Consider the following 24962-nt stretch of genomic DNA (forward strand, 5'->3'; position numbering starts at 1 on the left):
TCTCTGTACAGAGGAGCTTACACTCTAATGTCCCCTCCCCCACAGTCACATCAGTCTCTGTACAGAGGAGCTTACACTCTAATGTCCCCTCCCCCCACAGTCACACACTATCATACATGTATATAGCTCTGTCATATACTGCGGTGTGGTACGGAGGACGCGGAGTCTGTTGGTGGTCGGGGGGGGGGGGATTTCGGTGTCAGTACGTTGGGCGGCGGTGAGACTGTGGTGTGGCCCCTGCAGGGTTAAGGCGTCTTGCGGACCCCGGTGACCCGGGACTGTTCTCTGTGCTGGGGGGGGGGGGGGGTCTTGTTGGGTGGTCTGCTGTGTAATTAAGTTTCCTGTCACTCTCCCCCCTCCCCTCCCCCGGGGGACAGGTTACTAAAGAGAAGGATGAGATGTTCCTCCACCCCCCTCTGTAACTAATCCCAAACTTCCCACCTAGCCCATTGTCTGCATTGTGTGTCATGGCTCCTTCCACCCGCACATTGTCCATAGACACGGATCCCGGGGAGAGCGTGTGACCGGGACGGGGGGGACGGGACCCCACCTGACCCGCTCAGTGATTGGATGATTCTGTCCCAGACTGACGGGTCACCAGATATTGTGAGGACCCCATAAATGTCAATTGTCACATCTGACAGTAATTGGGAAGCTCTAGACCCTCAAGTGTCAGTGTGTCATTGTTCTGGACCCCCAAGTGTCAGGGTGTCATTGTTCTGGACCCTCAAGTGTCAGGGTGTCCTTGTTCTGGACCCCCAAGTGTCAGGGTGTCATTGTTCTGGACCCTCAAGTGTCAGGGTGTCATTGTTCTGGACCCTCAAGTGTCAGGGTGTCATTGTTCTGGACCCTCAAGTGTCGGGGTGTCATTGTTCTGGACCCCCAAGTGTCAGTGTGTCATTGTTCTGGACCCTCAAGTGTCAGGGTGTCCTTGTTCTGGACCCCCAAGTGTCAGGGTGTCATTGTTCTGGACCCTCAAGTGTCAGGGTGTCATTGTTCTGGACCCTCAAGTGTCGGGGTGTCATTGTTCTGGACCCCCAAGTGTCAGGGTGTCATTGTTCTGGACCCCCAAGTGTCAGGGTGTCATTGTTCTGGACCCTCAAGTGTCAGGGTGTCATTGTTCTGGACCCCCAAGTGTCAGGGTGTCATTGTTCTGGACCCCCAAGTGTCGGGTGTCATTGTTCTGGACCCCCAAGTGTCGGGGTGTCATTGTTCTGGACCCTCAAGTGTCAGGGTGTCCTTGTTCTGGACCCCCAAGTGTTGAGGTGTCATTGTTCTGCACCCCCTAGCGTCAGGGTGTCATTGTTCTGGGACCCCCAAGTGTCAGTGTGTCATTGTTCTGGACCCCCAAGTGTCAGGGTGTCATTGTTCTGGACCCTCAAGTGTCGGGGTGTCATTGTTCTGGACCCTCAAGTGTCGGGGTGTCATTGTTCTGGACCCCCAAGTGTCAGGGTGTCATTGTTCTGGACCCCCAAGTGTCAGGGTGTCATTGTTCTGGACCCCAAGTGTCGGGTGTCATTGTTCTGGACCCCCAAGTGTCGGGGTGTCATTGTTCTGGACCCTCAAGTGTCAGGGTGTCCTTGTTCTGGACCCCCAAGTGTTGAGGTGTCATTGTTCTGCACCCCCTAGAGTCAGGGTGTCATTGTTCTGGGACCTCCAAGTGTCAGGGTGTCATTGTTCTGGGGCCCCCAAGTGTCTGGGTGTCATTGTTCTGGACCCCCAAGTGTCGGGGTGTCATTGTTCTGGACCCCCAAGTGTCAGTGTGTCATTGTTCTGGACCCCCAAGTGTCAGGGTGTCATTGTTCTGGGACCTCCAAGTGTCAGTGTGTCATTGTTCTGGACCCCCAAGTGTCAGGGTGTCATTGTTCTGGGGCCCCCAAGTGTCGGGGTGTCATTGTTCTGGGGCCCCCAAGTGTCGAGGTGTCATTGTTCTGAACCCCGAAGTGTCCGGGTGTCATTGTTCTGGGACCCCCAAATGTCAGTGTGTCATTGTTCTGGACCCCCGAGTGTCAGGGTGTCATTGTTCTGGGACCCCCAAGTGTTGAGGTGTCATTGTTCTGGACCCCCAAGTGTCAGTGTGTCATTGTTCTGGACCCCCAAGTGTCAGGGTGTCATTGTTCTGGGACCTCCAAGTGTCAGGGTGTCATTGCTCTGGGGCCCCCAAGTGTCGGGGTGTCATTGTTCTGGGGCCCCCAAGTGTCGAGGTGTCATTGTTCTGAACCCCGAAGTGTCCGGGTGTCATTGTTCTGGGACCCCCAAATGTCAGTGTGTCATTGTTCTGGACCCCCGAGTGTCAGGGTGTCATTGTTCTGGGACCCCCAAGTGTTGAGGTGTCATTGTTCTGGACCCCCAAGTGTCAGTGTGTCATTGTTCTGGACCCCCAAGTGTCAGGGTGTCATTGTTCTGGGACCTCCAAGTGTCAGGGTGTCATTGCTCTGGGGCCCCCAAGTGTCGGGGTGTCATTGTTCTGGGGCCCCCAAGTGTCGAGGTGTCATTGTTCTGAACCCCGAAGTGTCCGGGTGTCATTGTTCTGGGACCCCCAAATGTCAGGGTGTCATTGTTCTGGACCCCCGAGTGTCAGGATGTCATTGTTCTGGGACCGCCCAAGTGTCGAGGTGTCATTGTTCTGGACCGCCAAGTGTCAGGGTGTCATTGTTCTGGGACCCCCAAGTGTTGAGATGTCATTGTTCTGGACCCCCAAATGTCAGGGTGTCATTGTTCTGAACCCCCAAGTGTCAGGATGTCATTGTTCTGGGACCCCCAAGTGTCGAGGTGTCATTGTTCTAGGGACCCCCAAGTGTCAGGGTGTCATTGTTCTGGACCCCAATTGTGGGGGTGTCATTGTTCTGAACCCCGAAGTGTCCGGGTGTCATTGTTCTGGGACCCCCAAATGTCAGGGTGTCATTGTTCTGGACCCCCGAGTGTCAGGGTGTCATTGTTCTGGGACCCCCAAGTGTCGAGGTGTCATTGTTCTGGACCGCCAAGTGTCAGGGTGTCATTGTTCTGGACCCCCAATTGTCAAGGTGTCATTGTTCTGGGACCCCCAAGTGTCGGGTGTCATTGTTCTGGACCCTCAAGTGACGGGGTTTAATTGTTCTGGACCCTCAAGTGTCGGGGTGTCATTGTTCTGGATCCCCAAGTGACAGGGTGTCATTAATATGGACCCTCAAGTGTCGTGGTGTCATTGTTCTGGATCCCCAAGTGTCGGGGTGTCATTGTTCTGGGCCCCCAAGTGTCGGGGTGTCATTGTTCTGGACCCCCAAGTGTCGGGTGTCATTGTTCTGGATCCCCAAGTGTCAGGTTGTTATTAATCTGGACCCCCAAGTGTCAGGGTGTCATTGTTCTGGGGCTCCCAAGTGTCAGAGTGTCATTGTTCTGGGCCCCCAAGTGTCAGGGTGTCATTGTTCTGTGACCCCCAAGTGTCAGGGTGTCATTGTTCTGTGACCCCCAAGTGTCAGTGTGTCATTGTTCTGTGACTCCCAAGTGTCAGGGTGTCATTGTTCTGGGGCTCCCAAGTGTCAGGGTGTCATTGTTCTGGGACCCCCAAGTGTCAGGGTGTCTGTCATTGTTCTGGGGCTCCCAAGTGTCAGCGTGTCATTGTTCTGTGACTCCCAAGTGTCAGGGTGTCATTGTTCTGTGACCCCCAAGTGTCAGTGTGTCATTGTTCTGTGACTCCCAAGTGTCAGGGTGTCATTGTTCTGGGGCTCCCAAGTGTCAGGGTGTCATTGTTCTGGGACCCCCAAGTGTCAGGGTGTCATTGTTCTGTGACCCCCAAGTGTCAGTGTGTCATTGTTCTGTGACCCCCAAGTGTCAGGGTGTCATTGTTCTGTGACCCCCAAGTGTCAGTGTGTCATTGTTCTGTACCCCCAAGTGTTGGGGTGTCATTGTTCTGTGACCCCCAAGTGTCAGGGTGTCATTGTTCTGGACCCCAATTGTCGGGGTGTCATTGTTCTGGGCCCCCAAGTGTCAGGGTGTCATTGTTCTGTGACCCCAAGTGTCAGTGTGTCATTGTTCTGTACCCCCAAGTGTTGGGGTGTCATTGTTCTGTGACCCCCAAGTGTCAGGGTGTCATTGTTCTGGACCCCAATTGTCGGGGTGTCATTGTTCTGGGCCCCCAAGTGTCGGGGTGTCATTGTTCTGGGCCCCCAAGTGTCAGGGTGTCATTGTTCTGGACCCCAATTGTCGGGGTGTCATTGTTCTGGGGCTCCCAAGTGTCAGGGTGTCATTGTTCTGGGGCTCCCAAGTGTCGGGTGTCATTGTTCTGGGGCTCCCAAGTGTCAGGGTGTCATTGTTCTGGGGCTCCCAAGTGTCGGGGTGTCATTGTTCTGGGGCTCCCAAGTGTCAGGGTGACATTGTTCTGGGGCTCCCAAGTGTCGGGGTGTCATTGTTCTGGGGCTCCCAAGTGTCAGGGTGTCATTGTTCTGGGGCTCCCAAGTGTCGGGGTGTCATTGTTCTGGGGCTCCCAAGTGTCAGGGTGTCATTGTTCTGGATCCCCAAGTGTCGGGGTGTCATTGTTCTGGGCCCCCAAGTGTCGGGGTGTCATTGTTCTGGACCCCCAAGTGTCGGGTGTCATTGTTCTGGATCCCCAAGTGTCAGGTTGTTATTAATCTGGACCCCCAAGTGTCAGGGTGTCATTGTTCTGGGGCTCCCAAGTGTCAGAGTGTCATTGTTCTGGGCCCCCAAGTGTCAGGGTGTCATTGTTCTGTGACCCCCAAGTGTCAGGGTGTCATTGTTCTGTGACCCCCAAGTGTCAGTGTGTCATTGTTCTGTGACTCCCAAGTGTCAGGGTGTCATTGTTCTGGGGCTCCCAAGTGTCAGGGTGTCATTGTTCTGGGACCCCCAAGTGTCAGGGTGTCTGTCATTGTTCTGGGGCTCCCAAGTGTCAGCGTGTCATTGTTCTGTGACTCCCAAGTGTCAGTGTGTCATTGTTCTGTGACTCCCAAGTGTCAGGGTGTCATTGTTCTGGGGCTCCCAAGTGTCAGGGTGTCATTGTTCTGTGACCCCCAAGTGTCAGTGTGTCATTGTTCTGTGACTCCCAAGTGTCAGGGTGTCATTGTTCTGGGGCTCCCAAGTGTCAGGGTGTCATTGTTCTGGGACCCCCAAGTGTCAGGGTGTCATTGTTCTGTGACCCCCAAGTGTCAGTGTGTCATTGTTCTGTGACCCCCAAGTGTCAGGGTGTCATTGTTCTGTGACCCCCAAGTGTCAGTGTGTCATTGTTCTGTACCCCCAAGTGTTGGGGTGTCATTGTTCTGTGACCCCCAAGTGTCAGGGTGTCATTGTTCTGGACCCCAATTGTCGGGGTGTCATTGTTCTGGGCCCCCAAGTGTCAGGGTGTCATTGTTCTGTGACCCCAAGTGTCAGTGTGTCATTGTTCTGTACCCCCAAGTGTTGGGGTGTCATTGTTCTGTGACCCCCAAGTGTCAGGGTGTCATTGTTCTGGACCCCAATTGTCGGGGTGTCATTGTTCTGGGCCCCCAAGTGTCGGGGTGTCATTGTTCTGGGCCCCCAAGTGTCAGGGTGTCATTGTTCTGGACCCCAATTGTCGGGGTGTCATTGTTCTGGGGCTCCCAAGTGTCAGGGTGTCATTGTTCTGGGGCTCCCAAGTGTCGGGTGTCATTGTTCTGGGGCTCCCAAGTGTCAGGGTGACATTGTTCTGGGGCTCCCAAATGTCAGGGTGTCATTGTTCTGGACCCCCAATTGTCGGAGTGTCATTGTTCTGGGCCCCCAAGTGTCAGGGTGTCATTGTTCTGGGGCTCCCAAGTGTCGGAGTGTCATTGTTCTGGGCCCCAAAGTGTCAGGGTATCATTGTTCTGTACATGTGATGTGTGGGGGAGATTGTGTTTGGAATATTCAGTAGGATTGGTAGATTGGTGGGGGGGGGGGGGGGGTGGGGAGAGTAGAGGGGGATGGATGCGGACCCCCAATTATAAGAGATATTTCCCAGCAGACACAGGAGAGGCTCATCCCGGGGCTGTGGGTGGTCCGGCGGCCGGTCTCCATGTGTCAGTGAGGTGCTTGTGGTTGATGTATGGAGGGAAGGATCAGTAAACAGACAGACCACCCACAGACCCCCGATCTGTCACTCCACTCCCTGGTGTCACCTGCTGCCGAGGAACCACAAGTACCAGCAGATCCTCAGACCTGTCACTAGGAGCACTTTTCATTACAATCTCCCAGCAGATCTGGGGGGAGTGTGGAATGAGGGGGGTCTGCTATACAAAGGGAGACCCCCACACAAGAATCAAGTCATGGCAGAAAAAAAATGTTTTATCATTTTTATTTATTTTTTATTATTTGTATATTTATATTTTAAAAAATAACATTATTTTACAGTAATATCAATATATTTATATTATTATATTATATTTATCATTTATATATATTTGTATATATGTATTATTATTTATTTATTTATTATGATTAATCACTTATTTGTTGATATTTATTTTTTGCTGGAGGGGTAAATGAGGTATTGCGATATAATTTGGACCCCTTTCACACTGAAGCGCCGCTAAAACAGTGATAAGCGGCGGTTGTTTTAGCTGCGTTTTTCGCGCACTAGCGGGGCGTTTTTCGCGCACTAGCGGGGCGTTTTTCAGGCACTAGCGGGGCGTTTTTCGGGCACTAGCGGGGCGTTTTTCAGGCACTAGCGGGGCATTTTTCGGGCACTAGCAGAGCGTTTTTCACACATTGGGGGCGTTTTTCGGGCACTAGCGGGGCGGTTTTCGGGCACTAGTGGGGCGCTTTTCACGCATTAGCGGGGCGCTTTTTATACCTGACAACCTGACCTTTAAATTTTTTTGTGGCGATTTCGAAGCGCTGCCCATTCATTTCAATAGGGAGGGGAGTTTTTGGATCGATTTTCGGAGCGCTCCACACGCCCCAAAGATGCTGCTGGTTGGACTGTTTCTAACATCCCGCAATCGCCCCGCCCCCATGTGAAAGCGATCGTTCTAATGTATAGGAGGCAGATTTCACAGGTTATTTTTAGCGCTAAAATGCCTGAAAAGTGCCTCAGTGTGAAAGGGGTGTAAAGATTGCCTGTGCCCCCCCCCCCCCCCGGGGAAACCCCCTCCCCCTCTATTTGTCCTGTTTACAGTTATCACTGAGAGTGAAAGGAAATCCTACATTTTGGGTTGTCACCAGAACAGGAATGGGGGGGGAATCTTCCAATGGGGACACTTTAGGGATTCCCTCACTTCCTGTTGTGGTCACAGGGCAGGAAATGAAGGGAAATCTCTCCAATGGGGACACAGGTGGCAAAATCTGCCAGGGGTAAGTACAATCCTCTATTACTCTGTTCAAAATGAAAAATAAGTTTTGCTTTTAGTTCCACTTTAAAGTGTGATTGGGCTTCATATCGTGTCGCACCCCGGAGGTAATAATGGGGGGCTCAACCTGCGGCCCTCCAGCTGGTGCAGAACTACAAGTCCCAAGAGACACTGCAAGCCGCCGACTCCCAAAGACAGAGGCATGATGGGACTTCCGCAGGTAGAGCGCCCCCCTTAGGATGGATGGAAGGGATACAATGTTATCGATCGCTTCATTGATTTCTATCTTCTTCCTGAAATGTAGAATAGACGTCCTCTGCCGCCCTCTGCTGGTGAACGCCGAGTACCGCAGGGTGGCGCTTTTCCCTCAAGAGGCCGTTTAACCCTTCCGGTGTCATTTTTCACGTTATTTGCTTATTTTCAAGTCACAAAATGGTTTCTTTTCTGAACAACTTCGATCTACAGAATAATAAAGTCGCCCCGATTTTTGTTGTGGAATGTAGAAGTGAGCAGAAGGCTTTACAGTGGCCCTGATCACTTCTACTGCCCCCGGGGGGCTTATTACACCGTGATCCCGGGGCATTACTTGGACAGATTCCTCCCCAGTCAGAACAGGAAATGATGGGAAATTCTCCAATGGGGACACAGAGACGAAGCCGCGGGTTTAGTATAGAGGGAGGGGGGGAGGGGGGTTGGTGGATTTGTCTCGGGGCACACCTGAAAAGATTTAACAATTGTTTTGGTGAAGAATTTATTTATTTTTACAGATATATTTCATTGGATATTTAATGTGAATGGTCTGCCTCGAGAACCAATCAGATTGAAGCGCGGCTCCAGAGACCACAAACCAAACGGCCGCCATTATAATATAATTGTAGCGATGGAGTTCTCCTGAGATCTCGCCTTACCAAAGGAGCCAATGAATGACGACTGACGGAGATCGCCTTTTTATATACATTACTTTGTTACCTTTTGTGACATTGATTTATCATTTCATTGTTCAAAATCTTCAAGTTTTCCGAGCGATCGAAGCTTTAAATATTTTCCAGTCTCCCGCGGCGCACAGACCGAGAATCTCCGACGTTTTTATTGCTGTCAGAGCTTCTCTGTTCCAGTGACAACCTTCCCCCCGTCTGTATACGGTTGTCACAGGGACAGGAAGTGAGGGGAGATCCGCCAATGGGGTCCCAGACAGGAATAATTCCCCTTCACTCCGCCCACAGCTGGAATTAACCCCTTCCTGCTGACAGTACGTGAGGAGAGAGAAAAACAAACAACTGGGTGTAAAAAATAAATAAAAGAATAACGAAAGAATATCTATTCTAGATGAAGGGTTGCTTTAGGTCAGGGTCGGGGGTCATAGTCAGGGGTTAGGGGCCAGGGGTCATGGTCAGGGGTTAGGGCTCATGGTCAGAGTTCATGATCAGGGTTCATGGTCAGGGGTCATAGTCAGGGGTTAGGGGCCAGGGGTCATGGTTATGGTCAGGGGTCAGGGTTCATGATCAGGGGTCATAACCAGGGGTTAGGGGTCATGGTCAGGGGTTAGGGGCCAGGGGTCATGGTCAGGGTTCATGTTCAGGGGTCATGGTTAGGTTCAGTTCATGGTTAGGGGTCAGTGGTTAGGGGTCATGGTCAGGGATCAGGGGTTAGGGGCCAGGTGTCATGGTTATGGTCAGGGGTCATGGTCAGGGGTCATGGTCAGAGGTTAGGGGCCAGGGGTCAGGAGTCATAGTCAGGGGTTAGGGGTCAGGGTCATGGATCAGGGGTTAGGGGCCAGGGGTCATGGTTATGGTCAGGGGTCATGGTCAGGGGTCATGGTCAGGGGTCATGGTTATGATCAGGGGTCATGGTCAGAATATTTTGGGCAGATTTCTGTCGGCGTGTTTGTGGGCGGGGCTCCGGGACATCACCTGACACACAATCTGGGGTGTGGCTGCGATCGTCCGGAGCGGGAGGTTTTGGGTTGTTTATTGATGGTAACAAGAAATATTTGAGTTTTCCTGATAATAACGATAAAAATATTTTAGAGATTTTCATAACTATTTACTACCAAATGAAATCCCCGCCTGTCCTGAGAGATCTCTATAGAGAGAATCCCGGCGGAGCTCCTTGTAGTTCTGATGATTTGTACAGATTTACTAACATGTCAAAGTTACAAAATTGTGCTCAGGCATTTGGATTTGTTTTACCCCCGGGGGGGTGGGGGGGAGGGGGGGTAAACATTCACCTGTATATTGTTGATGGGATGTAGATTGCAGCGCATGCCCAGAGACAGCGAGGAATTATCGGACAATTCGATTCTTCCTCTGCGCTTTACAGATCGTCAGATAACGCCTCTGACAATCTGCGCATGCGCGGTGCTGACGTCACACCAGCTGATCAACAGATTAGATGCAGCGACATTACGTCCTGCGCGTCATCCAATGAGATGTGATATTCGATAGAACACTGGAAGTTCCGACTCCTCCCCTCACATACCCGATGATTACAGATGATCGGTGCAATCCATATACCTGCAGTACTGACATTTCACCACTAGATGAAACTACTAGATCTACCTACTACTATTATTATTATTATTATTATTAATACTACTACTACTAGATCTCCACCCACATTCATCTATACCTGGATCTGTTAGAGGGCGCCACAGACCAGCAGATGATTGGCTCCACACTCAGGTGTATTCCCCCTTCCAGCGTAAAACAAACAGCCATCCTTGGTGCCCAGGAGCCCCTTGAGCCGCGATCCGTCACCCACCAACAGCAATGCTTGGAGGCAGCTGTACATGAGTATCTACAAAGCAACGCATGCGCACAGAGACCCCCAACAACACAATCTGATTGTACAATCTCCTTCACATCCACTGATAATTACCTGACCCCTCCCCCACAGAGGAGAAATCGTACAGACCCCACATCTCTATAGACCCTGCATCTCTATAGACGCCACATCTTTATAGACCCTGCATCTCTATAGATCCCTCCATAAAGAGGACCTGTCACCCCCTATTACTGTCACATGGGATGTAGCACTGATATCTTTGCCTACTAATGCTCTAACATGTAAACCTATGGACAATATTATTCCTTAGTATTTGGTGCCATCTAGTGACCAAAACTAGAAATTGACTTTTCATAGTGTTGGAAAGATAACAGGAAGTGATTGTGTTTACTTTTGATATTTTACCTTATCTACCCAGAAGGCCAGGTGACCTACCCATGATCACCCCATACTGAACTGCATGCTGGGTATAATATAAAAGGGCCCCGCGCAGCCATCTTGGGTCTCTTGGGAATGCATGGCCTGCCTGTGAGGACTGGTGAGGAGGTCTCCGGAGAGCGCGGCCCACAGCCACTGCGGAGCATTTACAGACTTTGCCATCCATCTGAGTGCAGCGGAGCAAAGCTGTCACACAGTTCAGTATCCAGTGGGTGGGGGGGCTGCTGCCCGTTGTTTATTACGCACTTGTACACACCTAGGCAGTCAGCACAGCACTGCTGGGACATGTAGTCCTACAGAGAAGGTTTTGCTTGGCAGGCCTCAAGCCTATTTTGCACAGTGCCCATAACCCTGTGTTATCATCTAGGAGGAACAAGTGCAGCGCTCCTTTACAGTTATATTTGCCATCTCATAGTTGGATTAGAAATGATTGCACATGTAGCGCCGGCTCCTGAAGAGCACTCTGTGTGTTTTTCAAAGTTAAGGTCACTCCTGAGCTGCAGTTTGGTTTGGGTACAATTGTCTAAATTTGGACTTCAGCATCAGTCTGACTGGACTATGAGATGTTCAGCCTGACCACAAGGGGCACTGTCTCTTCTGGCAGGCGTGCAACTATGGTCTGGTTAGGTGCTTAAGTTACTCTCTCTCGGAGCCTGCCCAGTGGGAGTGGCGCTCTTGCTGTGCTTTCTGGGAGAGGGTATTTAAGATGCGGATGTCACGTGGTTGGGAGTTCCGGTCCAGAAGGATGTACTGACTTCATGGTCCTCCTGACCAGCCCCCAGGAAGGCTATGGCCTGCGGTGCGGATCCACCCGATCTTGTTGTCTCCGGGCTGGCTATCCCGAGGCAAGGAAACTAAAGGAGGGATCTGAGGGGGTTGGGGGGCGTCTCCGGTTTGGGGGAGACCCAGTGACTTCACATCATTCCAGGGGAGGACTCAGAAGAAGACTACGTACAGGTTGGTTTGTTAGTAAGGGCCTGGAAGAGAATCCGGTCTGGCGGAAGATCCGGATATCACACGAGATCTGCAGGTTTCCTATTGAAGTCCTCGGAGTGTTTCTGGAACTGGGAGTTGTGCAGTCCGTCCTGTTTGGACCTTCAAGGTATACGGTATATACAGGTTTCTGTACACTGATTATTGTGGGTGATCGGTGAGACGTGGTACTTCCTGCCGTTACTTCACCATTATTACACTAAAATACGTTCTCTTGGTGGACTGGTGTGGGGTGTTGTTCCTTCTTCTGAACAGCAGGTGGAGACACAGGACAGTCAGGTAATAATAAGACTTTGCACGTTTCTCCAGAGCTTCGGAAATGAGGTGAAGCTTCACAAAGAATAACCAATCAGGTACAAGGAAAATACAAAACATTTCCTGCCTGCACATGATTGGAGGATAGAAGTCAGCAGAGCTTCCCCTCATCTACTGATCTCTGGAACAATTCTATTTATCTTCATCAATCTCCCCCATAGAGTGATATATACCGTATACCCCAATAATATTGTGTGAATGTGGCACTGTACATCGGCCGGTGAATGTGTGTTGTGAATATGGTGTCGTACATTGGCCGGTGAATGTGGCTTTGTACATTGGCCGGTGAATGTGTTGTGAATGTGGTGTTGTACATTGGCCAGTGAATGTGTGTTGTGAATGTGGTGTCGTACATTGGCCAGTGAATGTGGTGTTGTACATTGGCCGGTGAATGTGGAGTTGTACATTGGCTGGTGAATGTGTGTTGTGAATGTGGCAAAGTACAACGGCCGGCGAATGTATGTTGTGAATGTGGTGTCGTACATTGGCCGGTGAATGTGTGTTGTGAATGTGGTGTCGAACATTGGCTGGTGAATGTGGCACTGTACATTAGCCGGTGAATGTGCATTGTGAATGTGGTGTCGTACATTGGCCGGTGAATGTGGTGTCGTACATTGGCCGGTGAATGGGGCGTTGCACATTGGCCGGTGAATGTGTGTTGTGAATGTGGTGTCGTACATTGGCCGGTGAATGTGGCATTGTACATTGGTCGGTGAATGTATGTTGTGAATGTGGCGTTGTACATTGGCCGGTGAATGTGTGCTGTGAATGTGGCGTTGTACATTGGGCAGTGAATTTGGCGTTTTACATTGGCCGGTGAATGTGTGCTGTGAATGTGGCGTTGTACATTGGGCAGTGAATGTGGCGTCGTACATTGGCCGGTGAATGTGGCGTTGTACATTGGCCGGTGAATGTGTGCTGTGAATGTGGTGTCGTACATTGGCCGGTGAATGTATGTTGTGAATGTGGCGTTGTAAATTGGCCGGTGAATGTGTGTTGTGAATTTGGAGCTGTACATTGGCCGGTGAATTTGGAGCTGTACATTGGCCGGTGAATGTGGCATTGTACATTGGCCGGTGAATGTGTGTTGTGAATGTGGTGTCATACATTGGGCGGTGAATGTGGCGTACATTGGCCGGTGAATGTGGCGCTGTACATCGGCCGGTGAATGTATGTTGTGAATGTGTTGTTGTATATTGGCCGGTGAATGTGTGTTGTGAATGTGGCGTTGTACATTGGCCGGTGAATCCGGCGTTGTACATTGGCCAGTGAATGTGTGTTGCGAATGTGGTGTCGTACATTGGCTGGTGAATGTGGATTTGTACATTGGCCAGTGAATGTGTGTTGTGAATGTGGTGTCGTACATTGGCTGGTGAATGTGGTGTTGTACATTGGCCGGTGAATGTGTGTTGTGAATGTGGTGTCGTACATTGGCCAGTGAATGTGGTGTCGTACATTGGCCGGTGAATGTGTGTTGTGAATGTGGTGTTGTACATTGGCCGGTGAATGTGTGTTGTGAATGTGGTGTCGTTCATTGGCCGGTGAATGTGTGTTGTGAATGTGGTGTCGTACATTGGCCGGTGAATGTGTGTTGTGAATGTGGTGTCGTACATTGGCCGGTGAATGTGTGTTGTGAATGTGGTGTCGTACATTGGCCGGTGAATGTGTGTTGTGAATGTGGTGTTGTACATTGGCCGGTGAATGTGTGTTGTGAATGTGGTGTCGTTCATTGGCCGGTGAATGTGTGTTGTGAATGTGGTGTCGTACATTGGCCGGTGAATGTGTGTTGTGAATGTGGTGTCGTACATTGGCCGGTGAATGTGTGTTGTGAATGTGGTGTCGTACATTGGCCGGTGAATGTGTGTTGTGAATGTGGTGTTGTACATTGGCCGGTGAATGTGTGTTGTGAATGTGGTGTCGTTCATTGGCCGGTGAATGTGTGTTGTGAATGTGGTGTCGTACATAGGCCGATGAATGTATGTTGTGAATGTGGCATTGTACATTGGCCGGTGAATGTGGCGTTGTACATTGGCCGGTGAATGTGATGTTGTACATTGGCCGGTGAATGTTGCGTTGTACATTGGCCGGTGAATGTGGTGTCGAACATTGGCCGGTGAATGTGGTGTCGAACATTAGCCGGTGAATGTGCGTTGTGAATGTGGTGTTGTACATTGGCCAGTGAATGTGTGTTGTGAATGTGGTGTCGTACATTGGCCGGTGAATGTGTGTTGTGAATGTGGTGTCGTACATTGGCCGGTGAATGTGGCTTTGCACATTGGCCGGTGAATGTGTGTTGCGAATGTGGTGTCGTACATTGGCCGGTGAATGTGGCTTTGCACATTGGCCGGTGAATGTGTGTTGTGAATGTGGTGTCGTACATTGGCCGGTGAATGTGTGTTGTGAATGTGGTGTCGTACATTGGCCGGTGAATGTGGCTTTGCACATTGGCCGGTGAATGTGTGTTGTGAATGTGGCTTTGTACATTGGCCGGTGAATGTGTGTTGTGAATGTGGTGTCGTACATTGGCCAGTGAATGTGTTTCGTGAATGTGGCGTTGTACATTGACCGGTGAATGTGTGTTGCGAATGTGGTGTCGTACATTGGCCGGTGAATGTGGTGTTGTACATTGGCCGGTGAATGTGGTGTCGTACATTGGCCGGTGAATGTGTGTTGTGAATGTGGCATTGTACATTGGCCGGTGAATGTGTGTTCTGAATGTAGTGTCGTACATTGGCAGGTGAATGTGGTTTTGTACATTGGCCGGTGAATGTGTGGTGTGAATGTGGCGTTGTACATTGGCCGGTGAATGTATGTTGTGAATGTGGTGTCGTACATTGGCCGGTGAATGTGGTTTTGTACATTGGCCGGTGAATGTGTGGTGTGAATGTGGTGTCGTACATTGGCCGGTGAATGTGTGTTGTGAATGTGGTGTCGTACATTGGCCGGTGAATGTGGCGCTGTACATTGGCCGGTGAATGTGGCGCTGTACATTGGCCGGTGAATGTATGTTGTGAATGTGGTGTCATACATTGGCCAGTGAATGTGTGTTGTGAATGTAGTGTCGTACATTGGCCGGTGAATGTGGCGCTGTACATTGGCCGGTGAATGTGTGTTGTGAATGTGGTGTCGTACATTGGCCGGTGAATGTGTGTTGTGAATGTGGTGTCGTACATTGACCGGTGAATGTGGCGCTGTACATTGGCCGGTGAATGTGGTGTTGTACGTTGGCCGGTGAATGTGTGTTGTGAATGTGGCGTTGTACATTGGCCGGTGAATGTATGTTGTGAATGTGGCGTTGTACATTGGCCGGTGAATGTATGTTGTGAATGTGGCGTTGTACATTGGCCGGTGAATGTGTGTTGTGAATGTGGCGTTGTACATTGGCCGGTGAATGTATGTTGTGAATGTGGCGTTGTACATTGGCCGGTGAATGTATGTTGTGAATGTGGCGTTGTACATTGGCCGGTGAATGTGTGTTGTGAATGTGGCGCTTTACATTGGCCGGTGAATGTGTGGCCACGTTGTGTTGGAATTGTGAACAGTAAAGGCAGAAGTGAAGCAGAATGAATGTGGGGTGCAGTACCCTATGATCCCAGCAGGGGTCGCTGTGTGTCCACCCCGATCTCCCAGCAGTGCAATGGGGTCCCAATGACATGCAAGTCGCAGAGCGATGACAGATGGCACCCCCTCCCCCACCAGCTGTCTGGGGGTCAGAGGTCAGTGGGTGACATTAATAAATGATGTCGGTATAATCCCATTATAATGGGGGAGTGCCCCCCCCATTCCTGGCCCGACCCTCTTCTGCCCCCGCATTCCTGGCCGGACCCTCTTCTGCCCCCCCATTCCCTGGCCGGACCCTCTTCTGCCCCCCCATTCCTGGCCGGACCCTCTTCTGCCCCCCCATTCCTGGCCGGACCCTCTTCTTCCCCCCCAAATTCCTGGCTGGACCCTCTTCTGCCCCCCCATTCCTGGCCGGACCCTCTTCTGCCCCCCCATTCCTGGCCGGACCCTCTTCTTCCCACCCGTTCCTGGCCGGACCCTCTTCTGCCCCCCCCTTTCCTTGCTGGACCCTCTTCTGCCCTGTTCATTTTAGTTTACTATGACTGCAGCAGGAGGAGTGAGACTCCCCGTCAGATTCCCATCCATAACTGATGGAGATCGGAGTGGCCCTGTAATTGGGGCCTCTGACCGGTAATAAGCTCCTCTGGATCTCCCTAATGAGATTATCTGTGATTGGTGGGAAGGTCGCGGCTCGTTATCCTGCAGGAGCGCCGCCCACCACTACGTATCTTCCCCTCCCCCATCAATATTCCGTTTTCATTTTCTTAACAAAACTTTTCCATTTTCAATACAAACCTTATTGTATACACTGTGATGTCATCACCGGGTCTCTGTGCTTCTCTATGCAATACCGCTAGATCATGACTGGTGGGAGTGGCCGGCAGGGGCCAGATCATGGCTGGTGGGAGGGGCCGGCAGGGGCCAGATCATGGCTGGTGGAAGGGGCCGGCAGGGGCCAGATCATGGCTGGAGGGGCCGGCAGGGGCCAGATCATGGCTGGTGGGAGGGGCCGGCAGGGGGCAGATCTTGGCTGATGGGAGGGGCCGGCAGGGGGCAGATCATGGCTGATGGGAGGGGCCGGCAGGGGGCAGATCATGGCTGGAGGGGCCGGCAGGGGCCAGATCATGGCTGGTGGGAGGGGCCGGCAGGGGGCAGATCTTGGCTGGAGGGGCCGGCAGGGGCCAGATCATGGCTGGTGGGAGGGGCCGGCAGGGGGCAGATCTTGGCTGATGGGAGGGGCCGGCAGGGGGCAGATCATGGCTGATGGGAGGGGCCGGCAGGGGGCAGATCATGGCTGGAGGGGCCGGCAGGGGCCAGATCATGGCTGGTGGGAGGGGCCGGCAGGGGGCAGATCTTGGCTGATGGGAGGGGCCGGCAGGGGGCAGATCATGGCTGGTGGGAGGGGCCGGCAGGGGCCAGATCATGGCTGGTGGGAGGGGCCAGATCATGGCTGGAGGGAGGGGCCGGCAGGGGCCAGATCATGGCTGGTGGGAGGGGCCGGCAGGGGCCAGATCATGGCTGGTGGGAGGGGCCGGCAGGGGCCAGATCATGGCTGGTGGGAGGGACTGGCAGGGGGCTGTACATATCTTCCTGATAAGATCCCAGCCCCGCCCTCAGCCCTGATGCAAGAAGTGGGAGGAGTTATGTAAATATAACAATACCTTGATGGGTGGGTGTCAGTCTGGAGGAGTGGGCGTTCCTAGACAGGTCGTATTTGCATAGGTAACGCCCACATGGGATTCTGATCCTCCCTGATTAAAAGAACTGAAATCCAATGAGTGAAATGGGCGGGGCCAGGGACAGACAACTGGCATTGTGAGGGGAGGAACCTGTACAACTGTAGCTGGAAGGTGGGAAGGAGGTCCTTTGAATGAAAGGGGCGGGGCCAGGGACAGTCAGGCTGGGGAGGAAAGAGCTAGATGATGCTGGGAGTTCTCCAGCCAGGAAATGATTCTGATAATGAGTGTCAGGCAACGTTTAATAAGAAATCTTCTTTATGAAATGTGAAACATAATATCAATTCCCAGACGATTATTTACAAGCTGAAGGAACGGCGTCACCAGGTGGAGCTAACGCTCTGCTCCTCCCTTAGGGGGGCGGGTCCAGGTAGCGGTGATGGTCTCTGGGTAGAGTTCCCCTCCTGCGGCGGAATAGCTGGGGCTCCGAGCCGACAACTTTTTTCAGGGCGTGGAATTTCCAGGACTGAGCGATCTGAAATTCCTGTGAAAACAAACAGAAGACGGGATCAAGGTGGATTCTGATTGGCCGGGAATTATTAACCCTTTAATGCCCGAGGAACTACATATTCCAGCAGCTCCTCAGAGGCTGGAGGGTGACATAATGGGCGGTCTTACAGGGATCAGCTCGTCCTTGGCGTTCTCCTTCTCCAGGGTGGTCAGCTCCTCCGGGGACAGCAGGAAGAGGCGGAGCTCCCGCACGACATCCTGTGCGACTTCAGCCACGGGCACACCCAGGACCGCCTACCGCAGAAACACGACCGTTACACAATGTCATCCAATCACATAGAAGAGCCCTCCTTCAAAGTGGATCTGCCAACCGCAATTCTTTTTTTATGATCTGCCAGAAGCCAATTTTCAGGGAAAGCCCCACCTCCAAAACTTAGGACCGCCCCCGAGGATTCTCAGACTAATGTTAGTTATACGCTGTGCAGTGAAAAATGTCTGTACACCCGCTGTGCCCATTATGAGGGGTTCCACCATCCCTGTGCTGAGTTCTCGGGTCTGTACACCCGCTGTGCCCATTATGAGGGGTTCCCACCATCCCTGTGCTGAGTTCCCGGGTCTGTACACCCGCTGTGCCCATTATGAGGGGTTCTCACCATCCCTGTGCTGAGTTCCCGGGTCTGTACACCCGCTGTGCCCATTATGAGGGGTTCCCACCATCCCTGTGCTGAGTTCCCGGGTCTGTACGACCGCTGTGCCCATTATGAGGGGTTCCCACCATCCCTGTGCTGAGTTCCCGGGTCTGTACACCCGCTGTGCCCATTATGAGGGGTTCCCACCATCCCTGTGCTGAGTTCCTAGGTCTGTACACCCGCTGTGCCCATTATGAGGGGTTCCCACCATCCCTGTGCTGAGTTCCCGGGTCTGTACGACCGCTGTGCCCATTATGAGGGGTTCCCACCATCCCTGTGCTGAGTTCCCGGGTCTGTACACCCGCTGTGCCCATTATGAGGGGTTCCCACCATCCCTGTGCTGAGTTCCTGGGTCTGTACACCCGCTGTGCCCATTATGAGGGGTTCTCACCATCCCTGTGCTGAGTTCCCGGGTCTGTACACCCGCTGTGCCCATTATGAGGGGTTCCCACCATCCCTGTGCTGAGTTCCCGGGTCTGTACGACCGCTGTGCCCATTATGAGGGGTTCCCACCATCCCTGTGCTGAGTTCCCGGGTCTGTACACCCGCTGTGCCCATTATGAGGGGTTCCCACCATCCCTGTGCTGAGTTCCTAGGTCTGTACACCCGCTGTGCCCATTATGAGGGGTTCTCACCATCCCTGTGCTGAGTTCCCGGGTCTGTACACCCGCTGTGCCCATTATGAGGGGTTCTCACCATCCCTGTGCTGAGTTCCCGGGTCTGTACGACCGCTGTGCCCATTATGAGGGGTTCCCACCATCCCTGTGCTGAGTTCCCGGGTCTGTACACCCACTGTGCCCATTATGAGGGGTTCTCACCATCTCTGTGCTGAGTTCCCGGGTCTGTACACCCGCTGTGCCCATCATGAGGGGTTCCCACCATCCCTGTGCTGAGTTCCCGGGTCTGTACACCCGCTGTGCCCATTATGAGGGGTTCTCACCATCCCTGTGCTGAGTTCCCGGGTCTGTACACCCGCTGTGCCCATTATGAGGGGTTCTCACCATCTCTGTGCTGAGTTCCCGGGTCTGTACACCCGCTGTGCCCATCATGAGGGGTTCCCACCATCCCTGTGCTGAGTTCCCGGGTCTGTACACCCGCTGTGCCCATTATGAGGGGTTCCCACCATCCCTGTGCTGAGTTCCCGGGTCTGTACACCCGCTGTGCCCATTATGAGGGGTTCTCACCATCCCTGTGCTGAGTTCCTGGGTCTGTACACCCGCTGTGCCCATTATGAGGGGTTCCCACCATCCCTGTGCTGAGTTCCTGGGTCTGTACACCCGCTGTGCCCATTATGAGGGGTTCTCACCATCCCTGCGCTGAGTTCCTGGGTCTGTACACCCGCTGTGCCCATTATGAGGGGTTCCCACCATCCCTGTGCTGAGTTCCCGGGTCTGTACACCCGCTGTGCCCATTATGAGGGGTTCTCACCATCCCTGTGCTGAGTTCCCGGGTCTGTACACCCGCTGTGCCCATTATGAGGGGTTCTCACGATCCCTGTGCTGAGTTCCCGGGTCTGTACACCCGCTGTGCCCATTATGAGGGGGGAGATTACGGCCAATGGAGTCAGTCCAATCAATTCCCCCTATAAGTGAATTATGGGCGGGGCTGGCACTTTTGCTACAACCCCACCAATAGTCATAATTGTCCAAATCTAAGCCCCGCCCCCAATCTCCGGTATTGTACGTCATGTGATCAGAGGACGATTGTTCACAGAGTTGTCATGGAAGAGATACAAACAGAACGCAGACATGGACACGCCCCCTGGCACCCAGAAAACATTTCCTGTGATCATCCAATGACAATGTTGCTGATCTCATCCCGGGGGGGGGAAGGGGGGGGGATGGGCTTCTAAGAGGACCTGTCACAAGGCTGCCTGAATAAATCCCGATGTGTCACCAGATAGGAAGATTGTTCAGAAAACTCCGCCTTTTATCATTAACCCCTCCCCCTTCCTGGCCAATGCTCAGCTTTCAGCGCTCTCACTTTGAGTGACGATTACGCGGTCATGTGACATCGGACGGGCGGAGATTTCTTCGCTGGGATTTAATCACCTCGACGTTTTACCATTTGCTGAATAATTTAATAAAGACTTAAAAATGTTGGGAAAAAAACGTGTTTCTCTTTCTTTCTGTTATAAAATTTTGCAAATATTAGGGCTGTTACTGATTAAAATTTTCCTGTTTGATTAATCGTTTTTTTTTAATCGATGAATCGACTCATTTTGATTCATTACAACACACATACAGTTTTTACAATTTTTTAAAATTAAACTTTAAGAAAAACATTAAGCCGCTGCTGGGTGGACCAAGATGGCCGTGGCTCCGGAGCGAGGCCGAAGCCTTGGCCTTTCCTATGGGCGAGACCGCGAAGCTCACTCCTCCGATCGTCCGCGATCAAAATTATTTTGATCGATCAATGAAATGAATGATTAATCAAACAATTAATCGTTAATTTCCGCAGCCCTAGCAAATCATTTTTCTTCATAAATTTAACCGAAAATCGGATCTTCTCCGTTTCTTGCGTGAAAATCTGTGCAGAGAGGAGAATGACGATCGTCTCCCCGCCCCCCACTTTGTGATCGTTTCCATTGGTGGATTTTATATGATGGCGACAGAAGAGCAACCAAAATGTTATGAATGGAGCAGAATAAGTATTTGACCCCCAAAACTTGACAGTAGACAGAGAGGTGACTGGGGGGCAGGGGACCTCGTTATCATGGGGGGGACCGGGGAGGAGGGGACCCCGTTATCTTGGGGGGACCCCGTTATCATGGGGGGCCAGTTATCATGGGGGGGGCCCGTTATCAAAGGGGGACAGGGGACCCCGTTTTTATGGGGGGAGAGGGGGCCCCGTTTTCATGGGGGAGAGGGGGCCCCGTTTTCATGGGGGAGAGGGGACCCCGTTATCATGGGGGGGAGGGGTCCCCCAGGAACATTCACATCATTGAAGGAATTCACAGATATAGAAATGGTTATTCTGGATTTTGGTTGATTTTTTGTCTCCATCATATAAAATCCACCAATGATAACAATCGCAGACTGCGGGGGAGACGATCGTTATTCTCCTCTTTGTGTATCTCTGAAAATTGATCAATCTTGATGTAGTGACGGGCGATCTGTACCATGTGATCACTGTGACCAATCACAGCTAGCACCACCGCATGGCATAAAAAGAATCCATCCATTCTTTACAACTGTCATGTGATTGGCCGCAGCGATGACATGACACTGGCAGCGGGCTGATCTAGTGACCAGCCATGTGCTCCGCCCGGCGAGGTGCGGTCTTCAGAGGACGTCACATGACATCACAGTCGTCACCTCATCATAATACTCCGCTAACAGGAAATCTACATCTGATGACAGGTCCACTTCTCATTGGCTGGAAAATAGCCAATCATCTTCCATTCACACATCCGCCGCCACCCATTGGCCAGGATCACTCACTGAGCTGACATGGGCCCATTCCCGGACGGCGTGAATCAGAGGAACTTCATCCAGGGAGATTCGATCGCTCTGCAGGATGCCGATCATTCCCAGATCAGAGAGTTCCCGGAAACTCCGCGTCCGAACGACTTCCTGCGAGGAAAGACGATTAATAATGGGAGCCGATCCCCAGAGCCCATCGATTGACCCCCACCCCCGCTCTGTATTAACCCCCCCACACCCCACCCCCGCTCCGCATTAACCCCCCACACCCCCACCCCCGCTCCACATTAATCCCCGACACCCCCACACCCACTCTGTATTAACCCCTGACACCCCACATCCACTCAGTATTAACCCCTGACACCCCACATCCACTCGGTATTAACACCCCACACCCGGTCTGTATTAACCCCTGACACCCCCACATCCGCACCAACTAACAGCCACTGACCCGCACCCCCTACTGTATTTGGGGCGGAGTTCCTTCAGCAGAGGACACTTCCCTCACTCACCTGCGTGTGGCGCTCAATGAACACCAGACATCGCTGCCGTAAGTCAGTCTGCCCGTAGGTGACCGCAGCCTGAAAGAGCAAAATAAATGGCGGTGATTTCCATGCAAGAGGCAAAACAATAATCACCTAAAATCCGACCAATAAAAACAAAGCTTACAGCGTCACTTTTGTTCCAGGCTTTGGATGGGGCTCAACCTGTGACCCTCCAGAACTACAAGTCCCATCATGCCTCTGCCATTGGGAGTCATGCTTGGAACTGTGAGCCTTGCAATGCCTCATGGGACTTGTAGTTCCACAACAGCTGGAGGGCCGCAGGCTGAGCCACTGTTTCATCACATTTGGCTACCCGCTGGACTGCGCATGCGCGACACCGCCATATGCGTTCCACCCCTGAGTCCCAAGCCCCACCATCCAGGCGGACATAGAGTTAGATTACAATTATGAGGAGCGAAGCCGTGCCCTGAAGCGTGGCAAGCGAAGCGTGGTGAGCGAAGCGAAGCCGTGCCCTGAAGCGTGGCGAGCGAAGCGTGGTGAGCGAAGCCGTGCCCTGAAGCGTGGCGAGCGAAGCGTGGTGAGCGAAGCGAAGCCGTGCCCTGAAGCGTGGCGAGCGAAGCGTGGTGAGCGAAGCGAAGCCGTGCCCCGAAGCGTGTGAGCGAAGCGTGGTGAGCGAAGCCGTGCCCTGAAGCGTGGTGAGCGAAGCGTGGTGAGCGAAGCGAAGCCGTGCCCCGAAGCGTGGCGAGCGAAGCGTGGTGAGCGAAGCGAAGCCGTGCCCCGAAGCGTGGTGAGCGAAGCGTGGTGAGCGAAGCCGTGCCCTGAAGCGTGGTGAGCGAAGCCGTGCCCTGAAGCGTGGCGAGCGAAGCGTGGTGAGCGAAGCGAAGCCGTGCCCTGAAGCGTGGTGAGCGAAGCCGTGCCCTGAAGCGTGGCGAGCGAAGCGTGGTGAGCGAAGCGAAGCCGTGCCCTGAAGCGTGGCGAGCGAAGCGTGGTGAGCGAAGCGAAGCCGTGCCCCGAAGCGTGGTGAGCGAAGCGTGGTGAGCGAAGCCGTGCCCTGAAGCGTGGTGAGCGAAGCGTGGTGAGCGAAGCGAAGCCGTGCCCCGAAGCGTGGCGAGCGAAGCGTGGTGAGCGAAGCGAAGCCGTGCCCCGAAGCGTGGTGAGCGAAGCGTGGTGAGCGAAGCGAAGCCGTGCCCCGAAGCGTGGTGAGCGAAGCGTGGTGAGCGAAGCCGTGCCCTGAAGCGTGGTGAGCGAAGCGTGGTGAGCGAAGCGAAGCCGTGCCCCGAAGCGTGGCGAGCGAAGCTAGCCCGTGAGGGGCCCTGTGTTGGAACGCATATGGCGGCGTCGCACATGCGCACTCCAGCGGGTAGCAAAATGTGGTGGGTAGTCGAATGTCACGTGACACCCCCATGCCTGGTTTTACCTGATGTCCCCACTGGGGGGATTTTGTGTCATTCCCTCTCCTGGAGACACAACAGGAAGTGAAGTGGAAAATTTCTCTAAAATAGAGGGAAGTTGAACTTCCTGTGCAGCACTCCTATCAGTTACATTGTTTTCAGTTGTGCATGTGGACTACAGAACACCTCCCACCTATGTTTATAAAGAATTAAAGGGGGAGGGGTGTTCTGTAGTCATAACCTATTGAGATTAAAAGCAAAAAACTAAAAAAACTGCCCCTGGTGAAAATACCCAGAAAATCACGGCTGGGCGGATCTTCGGATCGCATCGTATATAGGAGAGTTCTGAAATTCAGCGGAAACAGGAAGTGTGGAAATAACCGTCACCCGGAACTCGTTCCTCCGCGGCTCCGAACAAACAATACCGATCATAACACAGGGGGAGGGACCCGCCGTCAGCGCATGGAGGGGCGGAGCTTAGCCCTTCTATCTATATTTACAATAGAACTAAAGGCAAAACTTTTATTTTCCATTTTGGTTAAAATAATGGAGGGTTAGAACCCCTGTCAGGTTTTTGCCATCTGTGTCCCATTGGGGAGAATCCACTTCACTTCCCCATTGGAAGATTTCCCGTCTATTCCTGTTCTGGGGACACCCAACATTCCGCATTTTCCTTTACTCAGTGATAACAGGAAACACATTGGGGGGGGGGGGGGGGGATCTCTCTAATGGGGGGGCACAGACAGCAATAAAAATCGACCGACCGGCACCCCTACAACTGACCACCCTACTAGGGATTAGGGATGTGTTCATCCCTAATCATTTGTACAGATACACTTGGACAGCCATCAGCCAATCAGTGACGAGGAAAAGGAGATATGGCCCCGCCTGTTATATGACATCCAATATTTCTCACCTGTAAAGCTTCACAAACCATCTCCACCGACAGCGACTGACCGATAAAATCTACACAGAGCTGCAACATAAACCGACAGACAGTGAGGATCCAATATATATTATTATACATTTATATAGCTCTGACATATACTGCAGTGCTGTACAGAGGAGCTTACACTCTAATGTTCCCCCCCCTCCCACAGTCACATCAGTCTCTGTACAGAGGAGCTTACACTCTAATGTCCCCTCCCCCCACAGTCACATCAGTCTCTGTACAGAGGAGCTTACACTCTAATGTCCCCTCCCCCACAGTCACATCAGTCTCTGTACAGAGGAGCTTACACTCTAATGTCCCCTCCCCCCCACAGTCACATCAGTCTCTGTACAGAGGAGCTTACACTCTAATGTCCCCTCCCCCCACAGTCACATCAGTCTCTGTACAGAGGAGCTTACACTCTAATGTCCTCCCCCCCCCCCCACAGTCACATCAGTCTCTGTACAGAGGA

At 52.5% G+C, this 24962-nt stretch overlaps 1 protein-coding gene across 1 annotated transcript; it reads right to left on the reverse strand.

The window, feature by feature from the left end:
• Positions 1-17338: 17338 nt before the first annotated feature.
• Positions 17339-24535, reverse strand: LOC143926766 (BTB/POZ domain-containing protein 19-like; the record flags this gene model as incomplete). The annotated part of the gene is given in 5 exon segments (XM_077450821.1): positions 17339-17582; positions 17717-17842; positions 21681-21812; positions 22175-22243; positions 24476-24535. Coding segments are annotated over 5 exon segments (519 nt in total), but the record flags the coding sequence as incomplete, so codon positions are not given.
• Positions 24536-24962: the final 427 nt, after the last annotated feature.

Source organism: Lithobates pipiens, unplaced genomic scaffold (genome assembly GCF_037356315.1).
Source record: "Lithobates pipiens isolate NorthernLeopardFrog02 unplaced genomic scaffold, aLitPip1_a1.2 Scaffold_23, whole genome shotgun sequence".
Classification (NCBI taxonomy): domain Eukaryota; kingdom Metazoa; phylum Chordata; class Amphibia; order Anura; family Ranidae; genus Lithobates; species Lithobates pipiens.